General features: G+C 43.5%; 1 protein-coding gene across 2 annotated transcripts; it reads left to right on the forward strand.

Annotated features, from left to right (window-relative positions):
* Positions 1 to 572: 572 nt before the first annotated feature.
* LOC311276698 (interferon-induced very large GTPase 1-like) lies at positions 573 to 22,161 on the forward strand. Of its 2 annotated transcripts, none has more exons than XM_084386542.1 (5): positions 573 to 621; positions 1,456 to 1,542; positions 1,663 to 2,292; positions 2,768 to 2,832; positions 16,474 to 22,161. In XM_084386542.1, the coding sequence occupies exons 2-5, from the start codon at positions 1,494 to 1,496 to the stop codon at positions 21,247 to 21,249; spliced, it is 5,520 nt and encodes a 1,839-aa protein (XP_084242668.1). In that variant the 5' UTR covers positions 573 to 621; positions 1,456 to 1,493; the 3' UTR covers positions 21,250 to 22,161. The 2 variants fall into 2 exon arrangements, with proteins under 2 accessions (XP_084242668.1, XP_084242669.1); XM_084386543.1 differs by having other exon boundaries at positions 1,459 to 1,542.
* Positions 22,162 to 22,708: the final 547 nt, after the last annotated feature.

The raw sequence follows: 22,708 nt of genomic DNA on the forward strand, positions 1-22,708 counted from the left end.
AATACGTATTTCAAACATTATTAAAGACAAGTAAACAGTCAGTAATGAAATATGAACAAATACACAAATTAGCAATAGCACATGAACGTAAATGTACATAAATGTAAATCAAAAGTAAAATAAAACGGCATACTTTTCTTTTTATAAATAAATTAGATTAATCAAAATATAGATGAAAGTTATATTATTGGAATTGTTGCAGGGTAACAATAACAGATCTATCTTGAGAAGAACATATGTGTGCTTTGTGTGTCTCTAAAGAGAATAAACACTTGATGCCATTTAGCTTTTGGAAAAATCTGTACTGTGAAGGAATGATCTTTAAAAAATTTGAAAAGTAAAACTGTTATAATTGTAGTAATTTTATGATTTATCAATGCAGAATTCCAGCGTAGAAATAGCGATTTGTTTGAAAAGCTGACATTTAATAAATATCATAAAGGTTCTGTATAGAAAGGAATTTTAGCAGAACGGAACACTTTTAGTTTTACTTTCTGTTATGTCATGTGACTTCAAGGAATTGTTTTCTTGCATCTATATAAAGGTCTGCAGAGAACTTTCACTTCCTATCTGGAAATCAGAGACAAGGACAGACACACACAGGGAGACATCAACACTCAGGTTTGAATTAAAATGCTTCATTTGATAGATTTTTCACACAAAAAAAACACTTTTTAAATTATTTATAATGAAGATTGCCAAAGCCGGCTGATAAAACAAATCATTGTCCTGTCATAGATTACTTTGTACATTGGTGTGACACCGATTTTCTGAAACTAAATGTAAAAACAGGGCATGCTCATTGATTTTTGTTTTGCAAAATTTCATGTTGATAAAAGCCTTATGATACTCTGACAAATTCTACACTGAGTGTGTATTAATGTTTACTGTAACATACTGTTATGGAAATATCAGTGGCAAGGTAAAAAAAATGCTCTTTTTAAAATAATTTTGGTCAGTAAGATTTTAGTTATCCAGCCAAGTAATCTTACTGGCCTTAATAATAACCATGTGATACGGAAAGCTAACTCCATCTTATCAGTTAGTGCCCACCACCCTCTCTACTCTGAGCTCAAGATTTGTTGGTGTGTGTTTTAGATTCCCTGCTGCAAAGAGTAATACTGTAGATACAGATATTCATTCCCACTACAATATCCGTTGTGCAGATGGCTTCTGTGTGTAAGATGCTATGCAATATAATGTTAATACCGCCTATCGAGGGTGAGCTCCATTAATACTAAGACTTTCTTTTCTATTTTATATCTATTTAAAAAAAAAAACTATACTGCGTTGGACTAAACTGGGAATGATCACAGCACTTGCATATTGTTGTCCTATTGTTAGTTTAATTGCTTCTATTGCTCTCCTCATTTGTAAGTCCCTTTGGTTAAAAACGTCTGTAAATGTAAATTATTAATGAGTGAATGTTGACATTATATGATATTGAACAATCAGCAGAAGTGAAGACATCCAAACCTGCCGACCATGCAGAAATGATCAAGGCACCCAAACCATTCGACTCATCGCACAGTGACATCATGGGTAGGAACAACACAATATTCAAGCATCCAAGCATTAACCAAGCAAATAATCAATAATGATCAGATAAGTACTGATATTCTGATGAATTTGAGATATTTTTTTTGTGTGTGTTTATTCTAGATCGCGCGTTTACAAATGTGACGGCTGTGTTATTTGGAAATTCTTCATCAGTCCAGTTTGGACATGAAAACATTCTTCTAGGAGAAAAACAGACTAATGTGGAAAATGCAGAAATGTCCAGAATTGTTCCTTTACAGAGGAAGATATCAGAACGCCACGTCTCTGTGATCAACATGACCGGTTTACATGAGGCTGAACTTTACCTGGACTGTGTGGATCATCTCATTGATCAACTAGTGAATGAAAATGAAATCCATGCCTTCATCTTTGTTGTGCGACTGGGTCAGTTAACCAATGATGATCAGATGGGTCTTGAATGGCTTCAGAAAGTGTTTGGTGACAAAGTTCTTCAGTTTGTGATGATTCTCTTCACTTATGAGAGAGAAGAAGAGTGTGACACAATAAAAGATTATCTGAAGAAAAACCCTGTTCTGGAGCAGCTGCTGGAGAAATGTGGAGGAAGATTTCAATCCTGCAACAAGACGATGAACAACCAATCAGAGATGAGAGAACTGATGGACAAGATTGAACGTCTGTATAATGAGAATAAACAGCAGTGTTACACACTAGAGATAAACAATACAGCATTAAGACAGATTGGAGAGCTGAAAAAGAGTGAATGTGAAAGTGGTGAGACAAAAGATTCTTCATTGATATTCCCCATGTTTAGTCCAGACTGTGAACTAGCATTCTGATTTTAACTGATTTTAACTAAACGTCATATATACATTTGTGGATAGAGACAGGGCTTCATGATATATCAGTAAGAAATGTTAATTGTTTGGGGAAAAAGGTGCTACATCAACCAAGGATTATCATTTTGAAAATGTCATATTAAAAAAGTAATAGTAATTTAAATGTATTTCAGTTGTTTTATTACAACTTATTGAAGCAGTAGTTACAAATACAGATAGTATAGTGAACAGAGTCAAAACAAATCCCAACCACCTTATATCACATCTATGGTATGATCTTATATAAATCTATGGTATACCCAGTTAAGTGGAATTAAGCGTCTACCCGGATCTAATGAAAGTATAACTGCTATAATATAGAACAAAATCTAAAACATTCATGTATTTTCTATTTATTTTTATTTCATAAGATAAACCTTCAATCAATAAAGAAACAAAGGAGCACACCGCAACAGAGACAAGAGACCCACACAAGGTAAGAGCTGGTTTACAGTATGTGCACATTTATTAGCTGACTTGTATTTGCTGCTTGATAGTTACATCCTCCAATTCAAACTTCAGTTGTTTTAATGATAAACAAGGCTGTACCCGACTAAAGATGTTCCTAGTCAACTGTTAGCAGTTAATTTAAGCTATTAGTCAATGGGAAATACTAAACCATAATAAAATATAAATTAGGCCCTCTAACGAGCACATAAAGCGACCTGCAGCGACACCAGCAAATATTGCATTAAAGGGATACTTCACCTCTGGAAAGATGAATGTGTATTTAAAATAGGTCATTTATGTAGAAGAAATGTGAAGAAAATTTTGAATTTGGAGCTTTCTAGACTGAGAAAAGCCAGAAAATGTATTTTTGGCTCATGTGGATGAAAGACAGTAACTCCCAGAATGCACTTGCTTCGCTGCCCTAGGAGGCCACTCCCAAGCCACGCCTATCGGTAAGAGAGCGCAGTTGAAAACAACAAGGTTAGGCTACGAATGAGTCTCCGTGACGAGTTTGCCCGGGATTTCGAGATCGCCCAAAATGTCCGGGATTCGGCTTTTGCGTTCTACAGTCGCCATTTATCATGTTTACTGTGGCGAGCAGGACGAGACTGACCAGCCGCGGGAGAACGACGCTAGGCCGGTGGCGTCATTACTGAGACGCACTGGTCTCGTATCTCTCACAGAGGAGTGGGAATTTTCTTAGCAATGTTAAAAAACGCACATCAACCGATCACTTGTTTAGCGTTCATGTAAACACTACATTCAAATTCACCAATCGGAATGAATTCAGTTAGATTGAAACAAAAGGTGTGCATGTAAACAATGAATGGCGACCGCAGAAAGCAAAAGCCGAATCCCGGACATTTTGAACGATCTCGCCCGCCGGACAAGTCGGGGAAAAGGAGGATGGTAACCCCTAGTACTCAGCTTTCTCCTACTACTCAGCTTTCTCCACAGAACAAGAGCCTGATAGTTTAGCTTCCAAAGAAAGACGGCTGACACTGTGTGTACATTCTGTGAGTGAGATCCCACCCTCTATGGGCGGGTTGAAAACATGCGGAACAGCTCCTCCTACTGGCTGTAGTCTTTAGCCTCTGGCCAGAAAATCCTCGAATGACGCAAAATGACGATTTTTGCGTCATCGGAGGATTTTTTCCAGACAAAAAATACATAAATCTCTCATCTCAGGGGGATATGAGGGTGGAAAGCATGGTAATTTGAAAATACTACAGATTTTCTACTAATACAAAGCTTAATGCTAAATCCTGAAGTATCCCTTTAACTTTTATGAAATCAGAATGTAAAAAAAATAACCTATAATATAAATAACCTTACACAAACACACACACGCACACATACATGCATATATATATATATATATATATATATATATATATGAAGAGTTTAGATGCAAAAGCCATCTGAAATTTTCTTCTAGAATGATAATTTTTATCAAGCTCGTATATTTAAGTTCAGTAATTTCACTTAAATGGCCTTGAATGTTACCTATAAATGGTAATTTAAGTGAAATTACTGAACTTAAATATATGAGCTTGATAAAAATTATCATTCTAGAAGAAAATTTCAGATGGTACTTAGAGGCTTTTGCATCTGAACTCCTCATATATACAGTGCAATGCATAAGTTAATACACCCATGCTAAAGTTGACTAAAAAGAGGAATAAAAAATCATATTTTGGAAATTGAACTTAATGCCTTAATTTAAAAAATTAGGAAAAATCCAACCTTTAAGGACACCAATTTTCTTTGTGAATGAATAATGTATCGTAAATAAATAAATGTTCTTCCTTAAAATACATGGTGCATAAGTTAGTACACCCCTATGTTAAATTCCCATAGAGGCAGGCAGATGTTTATTTTTAAATGCCAGTTACTTCATGGATCCAGGATACTATGCATCCTGATAAAGTTCCCTTGGCCTTTGGAATTAAAATAGCCCCACATCATCACATAGCCTTCACCATACCTAGAGATTGGCATGGTTTTATTTCAGTTAGCCTAAAAGCTAGTTTGATTTGCATTGCTCTCAATGGGAATTTAACATAGGGGTGTACTAACTTATGCACCATGTATTTTAAGGAAGGACATTTATGTATTTACGATAAATTATTCATTCACAAAGAAAATTGGTGTCCTTAAAGGTTGGATTTTTCCTAATTTTTTAAATTAAGGCATTAAGTTCAATTTCCAAAATATGATTTTTTATTCCTCTTTTTAGTCAACTTTAGCATGGGTGTATTAACTTATGCATTGCACTGTATATATAAAAGAGTTTGGTTCCAAAACGCGATAAACGCCATTTAAATAAAAATTGAGTTCCCGCAAAAATCAGTATTGTATAGGGTCGGTATTGAAAAGTCAATTTTAAATTTTACGTAAAATGCGATATCCGCCGTGTTATTCTGTCATGTTTTCTCCCTTTCTTTCCAAACCGCGACAAACGCCAGTCTCCTTTCTCTGCAGAATGCGATAAATCCACTCAACCAATCACAGCGCACCATTCCAAGCATTGTAAACAGTAACGGCGGCGCTCTGAATACACCCAGCATCCTAGTTTTTCCTATCTACTTTGTACTTTTTGATCAACAATCAAACAAAATTTTTTATAATCTTGACGGCATTGATGAACCTGGGGTGGTTTCTGCGGTAGGGAAGAAACGTAAGCCATCGAAATCTAATCATGTACGTGAGGAGATTAAGAAGACGAGACACGCGGGAGGAGGAAAAATGCCGGCTGTTGCTTGTTCTCACACGACAGCATCAAACTTCAGTCACGCTGACACGTTGACCCCAGGGGATCTTTTGAAAAACTTTCAATTGTTTTACTCAAAGTCAACGAAAACCGAGCGGGACCAAGCCATTTTACAGCTGATCGCCGTCAAAAAAGTTCAGGAGGTATTTCCTAGCGATGGCTGATTGAATGTATTTTTAGTCCAGTGCCTGTAATAAGTCAAGTCAAGTCAAGTCAAGTATATTTGTATAGCGCTTTTCACAATACAGATTGTATCAAAGCAGCTTCACAGTATTAAATTAAAATAATACAACAAGGTTTGTTTCTAGTGGAATTTATTGATTGATAAAATCTAATTAAATATCCCCAAAATATCCCCAACTGAGCAAGCCAAAGGCAACAGTGGCAAGGAACCGAAAAACTCCATCAAGTGACCTAATGGTGTCCTAAAACTCCATCAGGTGACCCAATGGAGAAAAAAAACCTTGGGAGAACCCAGGCTCAGTCGGGGGCCAGTTCTCCTCTGGCGTTTATTAACTAGAGGCCGGATTGTAGTTTGAACTGTAAGATTAAAATATTATATGAATGCCTGGCTGAAGAGATGCGACTTTAATCTAGTTTTAAACTGGGAGAGCGAGTCTGAGCAACGAACACTATCAGGAAGGCTATTCCAGAGTTTTGGAGCTAAATGTGAAAATGCTCTCCCTCCTTTGGTGGTTCTGGATATCCTAGGTATGGCTTAACCCCTTCCCAGTCACCCCCAATTTTGGCAAGTGCTGCATACATGAAATGCCCAAAATAAAAAGGTTACTGCTCATAAGTAATTCTGAATAGAAACATAACACACATACATTTAGAAAGCCAACACTTGAGAGTTCATAGTTCAAGACTCAAAATTAACCAGACTGTTATTAATATTGAGATATATAAGCTCAAACATATTTTGAACTAAAATAATCTGGGATCACCAGTGATCCCTGACTGGTAAGGGGTTTTAAAGAGCGCGATGGATTATAGGGCGCTAGAAGATCCGTTAAATAGACTGGAGCTAAGCCGTTTAGGGCTTTATTAATCAGTAGCAATACCTTGTAATTAATACAGAACTTTATAGGTAACCAATGCAGTGATGATAAAATCGGTGTTATATGATCATATTTTCTTGATCTAGTAAGAACTCTAGCGGCGGCATTTTGGACTAACTGTAGCTTGTTTATTGAGGATGCAGGACAACTAATAAAGCATTACAGTAATCTAGTCTCGATGTCATGAATGCATGAACTAACTTTTCTGCATCAGAAACTGATAGCATATTACGTAGCTTAGCAATGTTTCTAAGGTGGAAAAAGGCTGTTTTTGTAACATATGAAATATGATTTTCGAAAGACAGGTTGCAATCGAGTATAACACCCAGGTCTTTTACTGTGGAGGATGAGGTATAACAGGACATCCTACGATGTTAAAGTTGTATTGCGAGAGGTTTTGTGGGCGTTTTTTTGAACCGATAAGTATTACCTCTGTTTTGTCTGGATTTAATAAAAGAAAATTACGCGTCATCCAATCTTTTATATCTTTAAGACACTCTGTCAATTTGGATAATTTAGCGTTTTCATCTGGCCGTGATGAAATATATATCTGAGTGTCATCAGCATAACAAACAATAAGATATTGACTGAGTTCAGAGTCATATGTGGATCAACTTATTTTGTTGTGTATTTTCAACAGTTTCAATATGAAAAATAACTTTTATATTGATTCAATGGATTAATTGCATTTTGAAAAAAAAAGTGTCATGAATTTATTGCATTTTGGGGGAAAAATTATCAGTTTTTATTCTGGATTTGATTTTTTTTTTTTTTTTTATTATAACCTAAAGATGCTATGTGAAAGTTTGAAACAGAAAATAGTGGTTTTCATCTTGCCACATTCTTGGTAAAGAAAACGTACTCGGTTACTAAACGTAACCTCTGTTCTCTCTAGAGAGGGAACGAGTATTGCGTAAGCTAGCTTACGCTGCGGGAAAGTCTCCTTTCTCGAGATACTGAAGCCAAAAATTATCCTAATTTTTTAAAACTTGTCAACGCAGTGCGGCAGCCTGCAGACCTAGGGCAAGCGAGTCGCGTGCCCATTGGCTGCTCTGCGGCAACTGCAGCAGCCTATGGCTGAGCCTTGCGCGTGACGTCACGTCCAATGAGCGCGCTTGGCGCGCTTAGTGCGTCACAGCCCGTCATTAGGGGTGTGGCTTAGTGTATATAAGCAAGGAACAGAGGCTGCTTCGCTGGTTTCTGTCGCATGAAGCGAAATGAGCTCGTGGCGAGAGCACGGCGGGTTACGCAATACTCGTTCCCTCTCTAGAGAGAACAGAGGTTACGTTTAGTAACCGAGTACGTTCTCTTACGAGAGGTTCTCTCGTATTGCGTAAGCTAGCTTACGCTGCGGGAACACCTTTGTCAACGCCGTGCGCGCGCCCAGCATCCTGAATGAATCCCATGGGGAGCCCAGGGAACGCGAAGCGGAGCTGGGCGGCCAAGATACCACAGTACACAAGCACATAATATGGGGCAGGGAGCGGCACAGCCGGTCCAACTAACACTTCCATATAGTGTAGCTCAACCAGTAGAGCTAAATCAGCAGCGTAGCCCGCGCACAGACAGTGGGCTGGCTTACGCGAGACTTAGACTGATAGCACTTTGGCCTGCAAAGCGGGAACTTCCAGGTTGTAAAACCTAACAAATGTGGAGGGGGAGGCCCAGCCTGCCGCTGCACAAATGTCATGAATGGGAATCCCACTGGACCACGCCCACGATGAGGCCATGCCTCTGGTGGAGTGTGCCCGAATGCCCAAAGGGCACTGCAGGTTTTTAGATGCGTAAGCAGCTGCGATAGCATCGACTATCCATCTGGACAGGGTGTGTTTCGAGGCGGCGAGACCCTTGGTGCGCCCACCAAACGAAACAAAAAGCTGCTCTGAACGCCTGAAGGCGGCGGCGCTCGAAATATAGCTTCTCAGCGCCCTAACTGGGCAGAGGAGGTGACTATCTGCCTCGCATCCAGTATTCGGCAGGGCTGAAAGGGAAATGACCTGCGCTCTGAAGGGAGTGCCCAAAATTTTTGGGACGTACCCATGCCTCGGTCTGAGAATAACTTTAGAGTCATTGGGTCCGAACTCGAGGCACGCAGCGTTAGTGGATAACGCGTGAAGGTCTCCCACACGTTTTACTGAAGACAGTGCTATCAGAAAAACGGTTTTGAGCGTGAGGTATTTCATATCCACAGTTTCTAAGGGTTCAAAGGGATGTGCTTTCAGTGCGTCTAAGACCAGTGAAAGATCCCACATAGGAACCGAAGGGGGTCGCGGGGGGTTCATCCTCCTCGCTCCTCTAAGGAAGCGGATGACAAACTCGTTCCTTCCTAATGCGCGGCCCGGCTCTGAAACAGAGAACGCTGAAATGGCCGCGACATAGACTTTGAGCGTGGAGGGGGACCTGCCCGCGTCCAGTAGCTCTTGAAGGAAGCACAATACTTGCGAGACCCCACATGTCTGTGGATTGAGCCCTCTGGTAGTGCACCATTTGTTAAACACAGACCATTTAGACGTGTAGAGCCGCCTCGTGGAGGGGGCTCTAGATTGTATGATCGTGTTCATCACCCCTTCTGGTAGATCAGCATGTAATTGTTGAGGCTCCACGCATGCAGAGACCAGTGCTCTGGGTGGGGATGCCAAATCGAGCCGCGGGCTTGAGAGAGAAGGTCTCTCCGCACCGGAATCGGCCAAGGGGCTGAGTCTGCCAATTGTATGAGTTCCGGGAACCAAGCTTGGTTCTCCCAGAACGGGGCTATGAGGAGCACTGTGTGGCGCGCTTTCCTGACTCTCTCGATGACCTGAGGCAGCAGAGAGACTGGTGGAAACGCATATAGCGGGCCGCTGGGCCAAGGCTGGGCCAGCGCGTCCTCGCTCTTCGAAAAGAACGCTGGGCAGTGTGCGTTGTCTTTTGACGCAAAGAGGTCGACTTTCGCTCTGCCAAAGCGGCGCCACAGCGACTGGACTGTTTGGGGGTGTAGAGACCACTCCCCAGGGGGAACGTTGTCCCTGGACAGTCTGTCGGGGCCCTCGTTCAGATGGCCAGGCACATGCGATGCTCTCAGAGAGCGCAGAGAGTGCTGAGCCCATACGAGGAGGCGTTCCGTCAGGGCGCAGAGTTGCTTTGATCTGACACCGCCCTGGCGGTTCACATAGGCCACTACTGAAGTGTTGTCCGTGCGGACTAGAACATGGTGACCATAGAGGAAAGGGAGGAAGTGCATGAGCGCTTTCTCGACCGCGAGCATCTCTAGACAGTTTATGTGTAGGAGATTCTCCTGGTCTGACCAGTGGCCAAAGACCGGTCTGCCTTCGAAGAGCGCTCCCCAACCTAGGTTGGACGCGTCTGTTGAGACAACTTTCCGGTGTGAAACCACTCCCATATTCACTCCCGTGTGATACCATTCGGCTGCTAGCCAGGGCTGCAGGGCTGAGACACAGACCTGAGTCACTCTGATTAGCGAGCCGCCGGTCGCCCAGGCTTGATGGGATACGCGCGTTCTCAGCCAGCGTTGAAGCGGGCGCATGCGCAGTAAACCCAGCTGAAGCACTGCTGCAGCTGAGGCCATATGCCCCAGAATGCGCTGAAATGCCTTCAGGGGAACCCGGTTGCCTTCTTTGAAGGATGCAGCGAGGCGCTGGATGCGGCCACCGAGTCCAGTTCTATTCCGAGAAAGGAAATCGACTGCCGGGGCGAGAGCGAGCTCTTGGTCCAGTTGACCGCTAGACCCAGACCCTCCAGGTGGTCGAGTAGCGCTGTTCTGTGAGACACAAGTTCTGTCTCTGACTGCGCTAGAACGAGCCAATCGTCCAAGTAGTTCAGAATTCGCATTCCCTGACTCCTCAGGGGAGCGAGAGCCGTGTCCATGCATTTCGTAAATGTACGGGGTGCTAAAGACAGGCCGAACGGCAGGACTGTGTATTGATAAGCTCGACCGTCGAAGGCGAATCTCAAAAATGGCCTGTGACGGGGAGTTATCTGGATCTGGAAATACGCGTCTTTCAGATCGAGAGAGATAAACCAGTCTCCTGGGCGAATTTGCGCGAGGATCTGTCTGGTTGTAATCATCCTGAACGGCCGTCTCATGAGAGCCTTGTTCAGATGTCTCAGATCTAAAATAGGTCTTAATGCTCCGTCCTTCTTGGGAACGAGGAAGTAACGGCTGTAGAAGCCTGACTCGCTCAGGGAAGGATGCACCTGTTCTATGGCCCCTTTTCGCAGCAGCTTTGTTATTTCTGCTTGAAGCAGATGTGCTGTTTCCAAACTCACTTTCGTTTCCGTCTGCGCTAGAAAGCGCGGAGGGCGACGAGCAAATTGGAGCGAATAACCGTGTCTTATGGTGTTGAGCACCCATTCTGACGCGCCCTGAATAGCCTCCCATGCTTTTGCATGCATAGCTAGGGGTCGAATGGTCTCTGGGTTCAGATCGCCGCGTTGCGCGGGATGGGGAACCTGTATCAGAGAAGACGGGGCGGCGCGCGCGCCGCCGATGCTCGGACACGAGGGCAGAAGAACAGGGCTGGCCGACTGTGCAGAATTTAGTAGCTCGATCTCGGACGATGGAGCGTGAACTGCTGTCAAATAACCCAGGCGCGAGAGCGGCGTGGGGATTATGGTGTCTGAAAGTGGGCGCGCGTGCTCGTGAGCTGGCACGGGATTTGCACTTATGACACGGCCAGTGTTTGGGGGCTTTATGAGGTTTGCAACCTGTCTGGCAGAGCGGGCAGTGGGCAGGTGTGAGCACAGGGCTGTGGGCACATTTCCTACACTTGATGCTCGAGCGGAAAGTTTCCGCTTTAAGAGATAGCGCTCTGGACGCGTTGCCATGGGAACCTGGTCTGTGTGAGGCAGTGAGCACACGGGAGTGGGCACTTTTTCTACACTTAATACCCCTGCGGCTTGAGCCGTAGCAATTTGAGGTAACTGAGTGACAGAGCGAGCAGCGAGTAGTTGTGAGCACGGAAGTGTGGGCACATTTACTACATTTAGTACTCGAGCGGTGTGAGGCCGCTTTATGAGAGAGCGCTCTGGGCGCGTTACCATGGGGATTGTACTTGTGTGAAGCAGTGAGCACATGGGTGTGGGCACATTTTCTACACTTAAAGCACTTATACTCTTTTTGAGATTTATCTGGGTCGCCGTGAAAACGGCGTTTGTGTGCAGGCGAGCGAGTGTTAATACTGGCTCGTTGGCTGCGGTGTGTGCTGCTGCAGTAGCCTGAACATAGGGGACTGACAGAGCTGTGTGTTTTGATGGCGGTCCGGCCGTAGCGGGACTCAACCATCTTTTCCTCCTTGCGGATGCTAGGAGGACTTTGCGGGCTCGGGCTTCAACGCGATCTTGGGCCGCGGGCCCCGTGGGGGCGGCGGTCTGTGACGGCTGGTCGAGCGCGACCTGGGGCGATTGCCCTGGCGTCGCTGCGAAGCGCTGGGGGGCCTGGAAGAGCGCTGGTTAGAGCTGCGCACAGGAGGCTGAGTTTGAGGGCGGCCTGTGGCTGAGCTCGAACGGCGGGGCAGGAAGAGGTCCATCGCCTGCGACGCCTTCTGTACTTCAGAGAACCGATCCACAATTCCGCTGACCGCAGGGCCAAAGAGGCCGGTGGGCGAGAGTGGTGCGTTCAGAAACACAGCGCGCTCTGACTCACTCATGTCCGCAAGCGTCAACCAAAGGTGTCTGTCGATGACGGTGAGCGCGGCCATGGATCTGCCGATGGCTTGAGCAGCGGTCTTGGTAGCGCGCAGCGCGAGATCCGTAGCGCTGCGCAGATCGGTTAAGGCAGACTGATCCGAGCCCTTCTCGTCCAGTTCACGGAGGAGGTCGGCTTGAAGGATCTGAAGAATAGCCATTGAGTGCAGGGCGGAAGCAGCCTGGCCGGAGGCGGCGAAAGCGCGGCCGGCGAGAGCTGAGGTGGTCCTGCAGGCTTTAGACGGCAGGGCAGACTTTGAGCGCCATCTAGCAGACGGCGGGCAAAGGTGCGTTGCCACAGCATCCTCAACGGCGGGGATGCCGTTATAGCCGTTCTCGGCGGCTCCGTCCACCTGGGAGAGAGCCGAGGAGACTGGCGAGCGGAGTCTGGTGGAGAACGGAGCGTTCCAGGACTTAGAGAGCTCGGCGTGGAGCTCAGGCAGGAAGGGTGCTGACCTAGAGGCAGGCGCAGGGCGGCGGCTAAGCAGAAAAAACCCGTCAAGGCGATTGGGCTCCGGCTCCTTAGGTGGGGACCAATCCAGTCCCATTCTCTCAACCGCTAAAGTGAGGAGGCGGAGAAGCTCTGCGTCAACACTAGCGCGGGTTCGAGAAGACTCCAGAGTCGAGGGGGCGGAGCGGTGAGAGCCCGACCACTCCTCGCTGTCAGACGCGAGCAGAGAGCAGCTGTCAGCGGCATCATCTGCATCATCCCCCAGGGCGACGGCAGTGCGGGCAGTGGCCGGCCGCTGCGCGTCGGTGAAGGGTGGGGGGGAAGGAGAGAGCGAGGCTCGTGGGAGAGGTTCCGGCGAGCACTCAGCTGTAGCGTCCAGTTCCGGCGGCCTTTGAGAGCGACGTTTCTTCTTTCGTGGCCCGGAAGAAGCGGCCGGAGAAGGTGGAGTTTCTTCAAATTTAGCGAGTCGAGCCCGTAGGGTCGACATCGGTAACTCCTCACACTGTTCGCAGCCGCCCTCGGAGAGAGCGCGAACAGCGTGGTCAAAGCCCAGGCAGAGAGCGCACACCACGTGGCGGTCTCCGTCGCTGAGCGCGGCTCTGCACGAGCCACAGGATGTGCGAGGCATTTGAAACAACGCCTCGCGCTCTTTTAGATGCAAGTGTGTCGTGGCGGACACACAAACACACAACACAGAGCAGAAAAGGATATATATACCGGATGGCGCAGCAGGCAGGGAAGGCTGAAGGCGGCGAGCGGCCGGCGTCCTCAGGCTGAGATCCTCGGCGTGCTGGTCGCTGGATTCGACGGCGGCTTCCTCGGAGATCAGCGATGCGAAGAGCTTCGCTGAAGAGACAGAAATCAGCGAAGCAGCCTCTGTTCCTTGCTTATATACGCTAAGCCACACCCCTAATGACGGGCTGTGACGCACTAAGCGCGCCAAGCGCGCTCATTGGACGTGACGTCACGCGCAAGGCTCAGCCATAGGCTGCTGCAGTTGCCGCAGAGCAGCCAATGGGCACGCGACTCGCTTGCCCTAGGTCTGCAGGCTGCCGCACTGCGTTGACAAGTTTTAAAAAATTAGGATAATTTTTGGCTTCAGTATCTCGAGAAAGGAGACTTTCCCGCAGCGTAAGCTAGCTTACGCAATACGAGAGAACCTCTCGTAAGAGAACACATTTTTACTCAAATTAATCAAAATGGATTTATCGCGTTTTGGAACCAAACTCTTCATATGTATATATACAGATGGTACTCAATCAGAATGCGTTTCGGGAAATGCATTTCTGCTCTTGACCGCTTTAACCATAGATTTACACATGTAATGGACTGGACGTATCACATCTTGTTTTCGCGAGTAGCAGACAACTGTGCCATTTGGAGATTACCAAAATATTATCCATCACATTCCCATAACCAAATGTTCTCAATGTAAGCATTTGCTGTTTAGAACAAATTCAAACAGAACAGTAGCCTAAGTGTCAAAATTGTGTTTACTTTTTCATGGACTGTGCTTTATAATGCAGTAATACCCCATATTTCAAAAAAACAATTCTTAATATTTATTATGTTATTTTCTCCTTGTAATGAAATAAAACTATAGAAATATGAACTATATAAAAACTGTACGTAATTTTAATGGTAATTGCAATGGAAAAGACATGTTAATTGGTTAACAGTATGTACCCTTACTATACACAGTGAAAAAGTTTAATAGCTCTCAAGGGACATTTCGTGTAATTTTACAGTAAAATACTGTTAAATGAAAGGATTTTGGAAGTACACTGTAAAAAAAAGAAACATACCATTGCATTTTCCGTACTTTACTGTAAAAAATACGGTAGCAATTTTTATGTTTTACGGCATTGAATTTAAATTTACGGTAAAAAACTGGCAGCTGTGGTTGCCAGTACTTTACCATTAAAAATAAAATTTTACGGACTTGAACTAAAGTTTACAGAAAAAACTGGCAGCTGGTTTCAAGCACTTTACCGTAAAAAATACGGTAGTAATATTTTAGGTTTTACGGCTCTGAGCTAAAGTTTACAGTAAAAAACTGGCAGCTGTGGTTGTCAGTAATACCGTAAAAGATACGGTGGTAATATTTTAGGTTTTACGGCATGGAACGTCAATGTATGGTACTGTAACTCTCACGGTATCCTGAGACCCCAGCCTGGATATGTGCCCAAGGTTCCTACCTCTCCCTTAAAACGGGATCAGGTGGTGCTGCCCTGGAGGAGGCAGACCCAGCCCTGGCTTTTCTCTGTCCCTTCCGCTCCTTGCGGTTATAACTGGACAGAATACAAAGCCTCAGGACCTCAGACCAGCTCTTGTCTGTTACGGAGACCAGCAGAAGGGAAGGCTGTTTCCAAGCTGAGGTTGGCCCACTGGATAAGTGGTTGCCATAATCTTGTGGTTGCATGCCCCCTGGGTGGTGAGCCCCTGCAAACAGAAAGTGTAGCTCCTTCCTGGGCGTTGACACAGGGTGCCTCGCTGACAGATGTTTTTAGAGCTGCGGGCTAGGCGACACCAACACATTAGCTAGAAAAATAGCATATGTGTCGAGCCTGTGCTTCCCGTGGACTCCCTTTACATGAAGCCAGTTTCACTGTAAGCCTGGTTCGAAGTGTCGGCTTGCTGCGCCATTCCCCTCCAATGGACTGGATATGTGCGCCATTTTTGCTCCAGTAGAGTTCCTGTTTAGCCGAACCCTGTTGAGTTCCTCCACACCCTTCGGCAACAGACGTGGCGGAGCGTCCGATGCCAGGCCTTACACTGATATGCACTTGTGGAACCTGTGCTAGGCTGTTGTGATCCCTATGACGATCCCATGTGTATTCTGCCACTGTATCTTCCCTTGGCAAAGCCTGCTCTTTGTCACTAACCGGTTGTGTCTTCCCCCTGTTATCGGCTGGAGCCACCTCAGTGATATAAGTATATGTTGTACTGCCTGGTAAATTGCCCGGGGGAAAATAATGCGGGGGGTTCAGGAGGCTTTTGTTTAGGCACTGGAAGGTGGCAGCACTAGTGGCATTTTAATAGGGACTACGTTGAATGTGAGCGACTGAAAGGGAACGTCTCGGTTATGTATGTAACCCTCGTTTCCTGAAGGAGGGAACGGAGATGTAGTCCCGTCGCCACTTTTGCTAGACCACCGCTCCGCTCAGCTCCACAGCGGAAAACAACTAATACGTGCATCCACTTACGTATTTATACGCTGCAGGGCGGAGCGTGTGATGCAATTCACGCACGCCAGTGTGCATTGGCACGTTTTAACAATACTCGAAGATGAAAGTCTCCATAAGCGTGATCCCAATTAATCGACACGTCGACTACATCTCCGTTCCCTCCGAGGGTTACATACCTAACCGAGACGTTCCTCAACATATAGAGCCTTTGGAAAGTCTAAAACAATCTATATTATATTTTTATATGTGAATGTTTTTTTTCTAGAAATGTTCAGTAGTGGAAAAACAACAACCATGCGACCTAACAATCTCAAAATTTGCAACAAATCAATCATGCATGAAAAGTTTGTTAAGTGTTCACAATATGAATTAACTGTTACACTTGTTCTATTTAAGGAATAATAATAATAAAAGTAACAAAATGTATAAAGAAATAAAAATAACAAAGTAACAACAGTATTTTCTTTCACAGGGAACTACAGAAGAGCTTAGAAAACACAGAGAGAAACCAGATCAACCAGAAAAAGAAATGCTTGACCGATTGAATCTTAAAGGCAGGAATGATCATAAACTGAGAGCTGCAGACGTTCTTCAGTTAACTGAACATTCATTACAGTCCCATGAATCTTGTGCTGAAGAGGAGCTGGTTCAGACTTTTATACAAAAACTACTGATGATGGACTACAGAGCAAGATATATTCATGTTAATGAGGCCAATGAATGGGGTCAAATACAACAAAGAGATAATGACTCAGCTAAATACGAGTGTGACATTTTCGAAGAAATGTTTTTGTCTAACGAAGGATCAAATCATTCAGAGCGAATTCACCCAATGGATGTTCAGATGGCTGCATTTCATTGTGCTGATGGTTTCCTGAAGCAGCTGATGGTCACTAAACTGTCCCAGTGTCAGTACGCTCTGCCTCTGCTTGTTCCTGATCCATTCACAAAACAGATTGAGTTTCCTCTCTGGACATTCAGACAAATAAACAAGAGCTGGAAGATGAGAAACACCAACAATGAGATCATCAGTCAAACTCATCCAATCTACAAGGCACAAACTCCAATGGTGTCTTTCTTCAGGTTTGGCTCTGTGTCTTCATCCAAGTCTCATCTGATGAACAGTCTGATCAATGAGAAACACAACACGTTCTTCCACAGGAATTGCCCAGGCAGCAGCAGAACCAGAGTGCTGATGGATGGAGTGGTGGAGATCGCCTGGTTCTGCCCCTCTGGGAAAAACACGGATAAATTCACTGACTGTGTTGCGTTCTGTAATCTACATGGTGATGGAGGAGAACATGAGAAGCAGCTGCAGATCCTCACTGAAATGGCCTCAGTCAATGTTGTTCTTCTACCACAACTTCAGAGGAATGACACAAGCTTAATAAAAGTTCAAAAACTCTACAAGGACTCAAAGCCACTAATTTGTCTTTTTACTGAGGATGTTTCAACTCTCATTGAGACACGGAAAGGAAAATACAAGATTGGTCTGAAAGACAGAAATCAATCGGATGTATCTGAAGAACTCAGAAGAGCTATAAATATTTGTCTCTCATCTTCAGAATCATCTTCCACTTTCAGACTTGAAGATTGGTCCAAACACTCAGACATCAGAGTAGATGAGGAAGATGATGAAGACTGCTGGAGAGGAAGAGAAGCAGCACAGCAGATGATGAGTTTACTGGAGAAGAAAGATCTGACAGAAATCAAAGACTCATTTCTGCCCTGTCAGGGGAAACTGTGGCATCAGTGGAGTCAGAAGAACAAAGAACTTCATCGACCTAAAGCAGATGAGATTGAAAAGGAAATAAGTAAAAAACAGGCAGAAATGAAGCAAATTCGCCAACAACAGCATAAGTATGACATCAGCAAGTTTATGAAGTGTTTTATTGAAGAAATGAACTCAGATGCTGCAAATAAGAACATGTTTTTTGTCAAATGGCTCAGAATCCTCCTTGAGGAATATACATCAGCTGACCTTTCTGATCTACATCACAAGTATAATGAAACATGGTCAAAAGTCTTAAAACTGAAAGAGAACAATGATAATTCTGAACAACTTAAAGATGAACAAACTGAACTTGAGAGAATATCTGAGGAACTTCAAGCAGCAACATTTGGTTTGGAGCACATCATGAGGGAGATCGGTCAGATCTATGAATCATGTTCATCCGAGGAGAAGAACAAGAAAGATATGCAGTTTGACTTCTCTTCTCTCCCGAGTCTTGCAGCAGAGATGATGATCTCTGGATTTCCACTGGAGCTGATGGATGGAGATGCTGCTCATGTTCCTGTGATCTGGATTTCTGCTGTTCTAGATAAACTCCTCCAGAAACTGGGAGATCAGAGAGTCTTTGTGCTGTCTGTTTTAGGGATTCAGAGCTCTGGGAAATCCACCATGTTAAATGCCATGTTTGGACTCCAGTTTGCCGTCAGTGCTGGCAGGTGCACCAGAGGAGCTTTCATGCAGCTGGTCAAAGTCTCAGACGAGATGAAAACACAGATGAACTTTGACTATATTCTGGTTGTTGATACTGAGGGTCTTCGTGCCTTAGAACTGGCTGGACGATCAATACAGCATCATGACAATGAATTGGCGACATTTGTTGTTGGTCTTGGAAACCTGACCTTGATCAACATCTTTGGAGAAAACCCATCTGAGATGCAGGACATTCTTCAGATTGTTGTTCAGGCCTTCCTGAGGATGAAGAAGGTCAGACTAAATCCCAGCTGTATGTTTGTTCATCAGAACGTTTCAGACGTGACAGCTGGAGAGAAAAACATGGAGGGAAGGAGACGACTGCAGGAGAAACTGGATGAGATGGCAAAACTTGCTGCAGAAGAGGAAGTCTGTGATGCAGAAAGTTTCAGTGATGTCATTGAATTTGATATCCGGAATGATGTGAAGTATTTTGCTCAGCTCTGGGAGGGAAGCCCACCGATGGCACCACCAAACCCAAACTACTGTGAGAATATTCAAGAACTAAAGAAATCTATCCTTTCTCATGCTTCAAGATCAGATGGAATGGTGCTGAAAGACTTCAAAAATCGTATTCAAGATCTCTGGGAAGCTTTGCTGAATGAACGTTTTGTCTTCAGCTTTAGAAATTCTCTGGAAATTTCAGCCTACAGAAAATTGGAGATAAAATACAGCAAGTGGTCCTGGAGTCTTCGTAGTGCCATGATGGAAATTGAGAACAAACTACAAAACAAAATAGAAAATGAAGCAATTAATGAGATTGAGGGAACTGTTCTTCAAAGAGAACTGAATGAGACAAGTGAAGAAGTGGAGAAATCAATGTCAGAATTCTTTGAGAAAGACACAGATGCTAATATACTCATTCAGTGGAAAACATCATTTGAAGTCAAAATCAAAGATATCGAGGAAAACATTGTGAGAGAAACAAAGAGAAAATTAAATGATATACTCCAGCAGCGAGACCTGAAGAAAAAGATTGATGATAATAGGACACATCATGAAAACACTCTCTTTGAGAAGAGCAAGGAACTTGCCTTAAAACTCAAAGACAAAGCAAATGATGAAGAAACACTGAAGACAGAATTTAATTTGTTTTGGAAACAGTGTGTAAAGAAGATCATTACAGACACTCCTCTAATAAGAGACATTGACATACTCGCAGATGTGAGAGAGATCCTCAGTGACGTCTATGAAAGTGCTCCTGTAGACCACAGAAAAGAGGGAAGCGAATACAACAATATTTTTACTGTATCAAGTTATTCTGAATATGTTATTTTCAAAAGGTCCACAAAAGGTGGGATTAAAGGGGCTATGAAGGGTGCTTGCAGAACAGTTATAGAAACATTAGGATTTTCTCAAACTCTGTCTCCAGCTGATAAAGTCCAGATAAGGTCATTAGTCTTCGATGTTGCTCTGCAGACAGACACAAAGATTCAGTCATTTAACATTTCAAAGATGGGATACAACATCAGCTGCATTCAACAGCTCATAGATTACATCAAAGCAAGAGTAATTGAACATCAGGAAGGACCAGTAAAATATGTGTTCAAGAATGAATTCTTCATGGATTTGGTTTTTTCCATCTGTAACAGAGCAAACAAATTGATAACTGACCAACACAAAATGTTCAGGGAAGCCAATGATCCTGAAATGTATGTTGAGAATAAGAGAGAAGAGTACTATAGTATTTTCCAGAAATACTGTCATGGAGCAACATCAGCTGCTATTTTTGGAGAGATCATCTGTCAGAAACTTAAAGAGCCCATTGAGCAGAGTGTCTACAAGAAGACTGCCAGAGATCTGGCAGGTGAAATGAAAACAAACTGTGAATCACTAAATGGAAACAGATCAAAACTGGAGAAACACATCCTGAAGACACTGGCAGAGAAAGAGGATTTTGACAAATACATGGATTACATAAAAAATCCCAGAGATCATTTCAAGAGTTTCATCAGCGATGAAGTCAGTCAGTACATCTGTGATAAGTTTAGTGTCAGTGTTTTACCCAAGATGGAGGAGAACATTGAACTCCTTCAGCAGAAGATCATAAAAGCAGCACATGAATCTACTGTATATGTTCAAGTGAACAGTGGAGATGTTGGTTTGTGGTTGAAGAGTTTCACAAAGGAGCTCTCAGATGTGCTGATCTTCTCTGAAAAAGACCTCAGTGGAGTTAAACATGATAATGTTGATGATTTCAAACTCCTAGAAGATGTGATAAGAAAAGAACTTACTGCTATAATGTCTGCCATCAGCAGTAACTTCAGCAAAAAGACATTTCCAGTAAAGCTGGACTATAAGTTCAGGCCAGATGAGCTTCTGATTGATCACTTCTGTCAGTGCTGTTGGGTTCAGTGTCCGTTCTGTAAAGCCATCTGCACCAACACCATAGAAAACCATGATGGAGATCACAGTGTTTCATTTCATCGTGTTACTGGCATAAAAGGGTTTGCGTACAGGAATACAACAAACTTGTCTGTTAGCATCTGCACATCAGCAGTAGCAAGCAATCGATCTTTTTATCCCAGTTCATCACATGATAAAGTCCTCTGGAGAGAATACAGAAGAGCAGGAGAAGTTTATGCTAACTGGAGCATCACCCCTGATCTCTCTGAGCTGCCCTACTGGAAGTGGTTTGTGTGCAGATTCCAGAAAGATCTGGAAACGCACTACAATAAAACATTTGAGGAGAGTGGTGAGATCCCAGATGAATGGAGAAAATACTCAAAACATGAAGCTTTGGAAAGTTTGGATAAATACATTTAATTGAACAAAATTCAACAAGTTTCTTTGATTCACAGGACATAATATGAAATGACTTTCTCATCAGGGACTCTGAAATCGCCAAATCATCAGTTCACAATATACATCAAAGAGAAGAGTTTAAGCATGTAAAATGATCTATTCCATTAAAGGTAGAAGTGGCACAACTTTAACCACTCACAAGGTGCATGGAAATAAACAATCCAGCAGCACTTGCAGAGAGAACTTTTAATCATATGCCAAAAAGTATAAGCATTTCGGCTTGAGAGCCTTCCTCAAGCGTTCTGTTTAAAAAATCTTGTATGTGTAACAGTAGCAATTAACTTTTGACCACATGATCCCGATCATCTTCTGCTCAGAGGTGCTGCTCCGCTTCATTTCCTCCTTGTGACTGGAGATAATCTCAGTAAAAGAAACTCCCAGAGCCATCTGCTCCTGCAGCTCTTTCTGAAGCTCCTTGCGAGCTCCTATCGACTGCCGGTTACGGGAAAAATCAGAGAGCTCCTTCAGCCCAGCGTCAGAGAAGTACTTGGAGAAATACTCATAGCTGCGCTTGTTCACCAAATTAACTTTTTTTGTTGTTTAACTTTTAACTTTACTTTAAAACAATAGAAGGTGAAACAGATTACCTATTTTTTTGAGAAAACGATAAAAGTTCTGCAATCAAGCATGATGACTTTTAAATTATATTTTGAGTGTATGTTGCAAACTGAGTGTTTAGTATTCATTTTATTGGCATCTCTCATTCTGACCATACATATTTTAAAGTGCCCCATTATGCTTTTTCATGTAGTATACCTTTCATGTAGTGTATAATATAGCTGTTTGTGAATGTAAAATGTCTGCAAAGTTTTAAAGATCAAAGTGCATGATAAATAAAGTTATTGTCTCCCAAAAGAAAGGAGCAATTCTGAACTGCTGAAACGTGTCATCAGTAATTCCAGTCTCACGTCCGCTACGTAACAATGAAACAAATTTGTATTATTCCCAAATACACAGTAAAACTTAATTAATGTTCTGGTGTTGAATTTCAAGGGATTAACATGGCTAGTGTAAACAGTACCCTCTGGCTGGTGAAAGAAAAATAGAGTTAAAGCTCAATAACACTGAAAGTATAATTAGTTCCCTATCTATCAGTCAGTCATGTTAGATGTTACATCAGAACTGAACTGATGAATTAGAATCTCACCTGAGAGCCCAATCACCTTCGTGTGGTAACAGAACTAGCTAATGCACATTGGCGAGTGAGATTTGCATCACAAGACGCTCCCCCACTTCCAGGTATATAAGGCAGCGTGTGAATACTCCCATTAAGTTTCGCTTCAGAGCAGAGAGAACATTTGTCTTCACTCTGCTCTCAAACATTGTTCAGTGTGTCTACAGAACAAGAGGGAAGCAGTTTGTGTGTTAGTGTGATGGTGCATTCCAGTGGAGGTCATGGTTGCTCAGTGTGTGTACGATC

The sequence above is a fragment of the Rutilus rutilus genome, assembly GCF_951802725.1.
Source record: "Rutilus rutilus genome assembly, chromosome: 1".
NCBI classification, from domain to species: Eukaryota; Metazoa; Chordata; class Actinopteri; order Cypriniformes; family Leuciscidae; genus Rutilus; species Rutilus rutilus.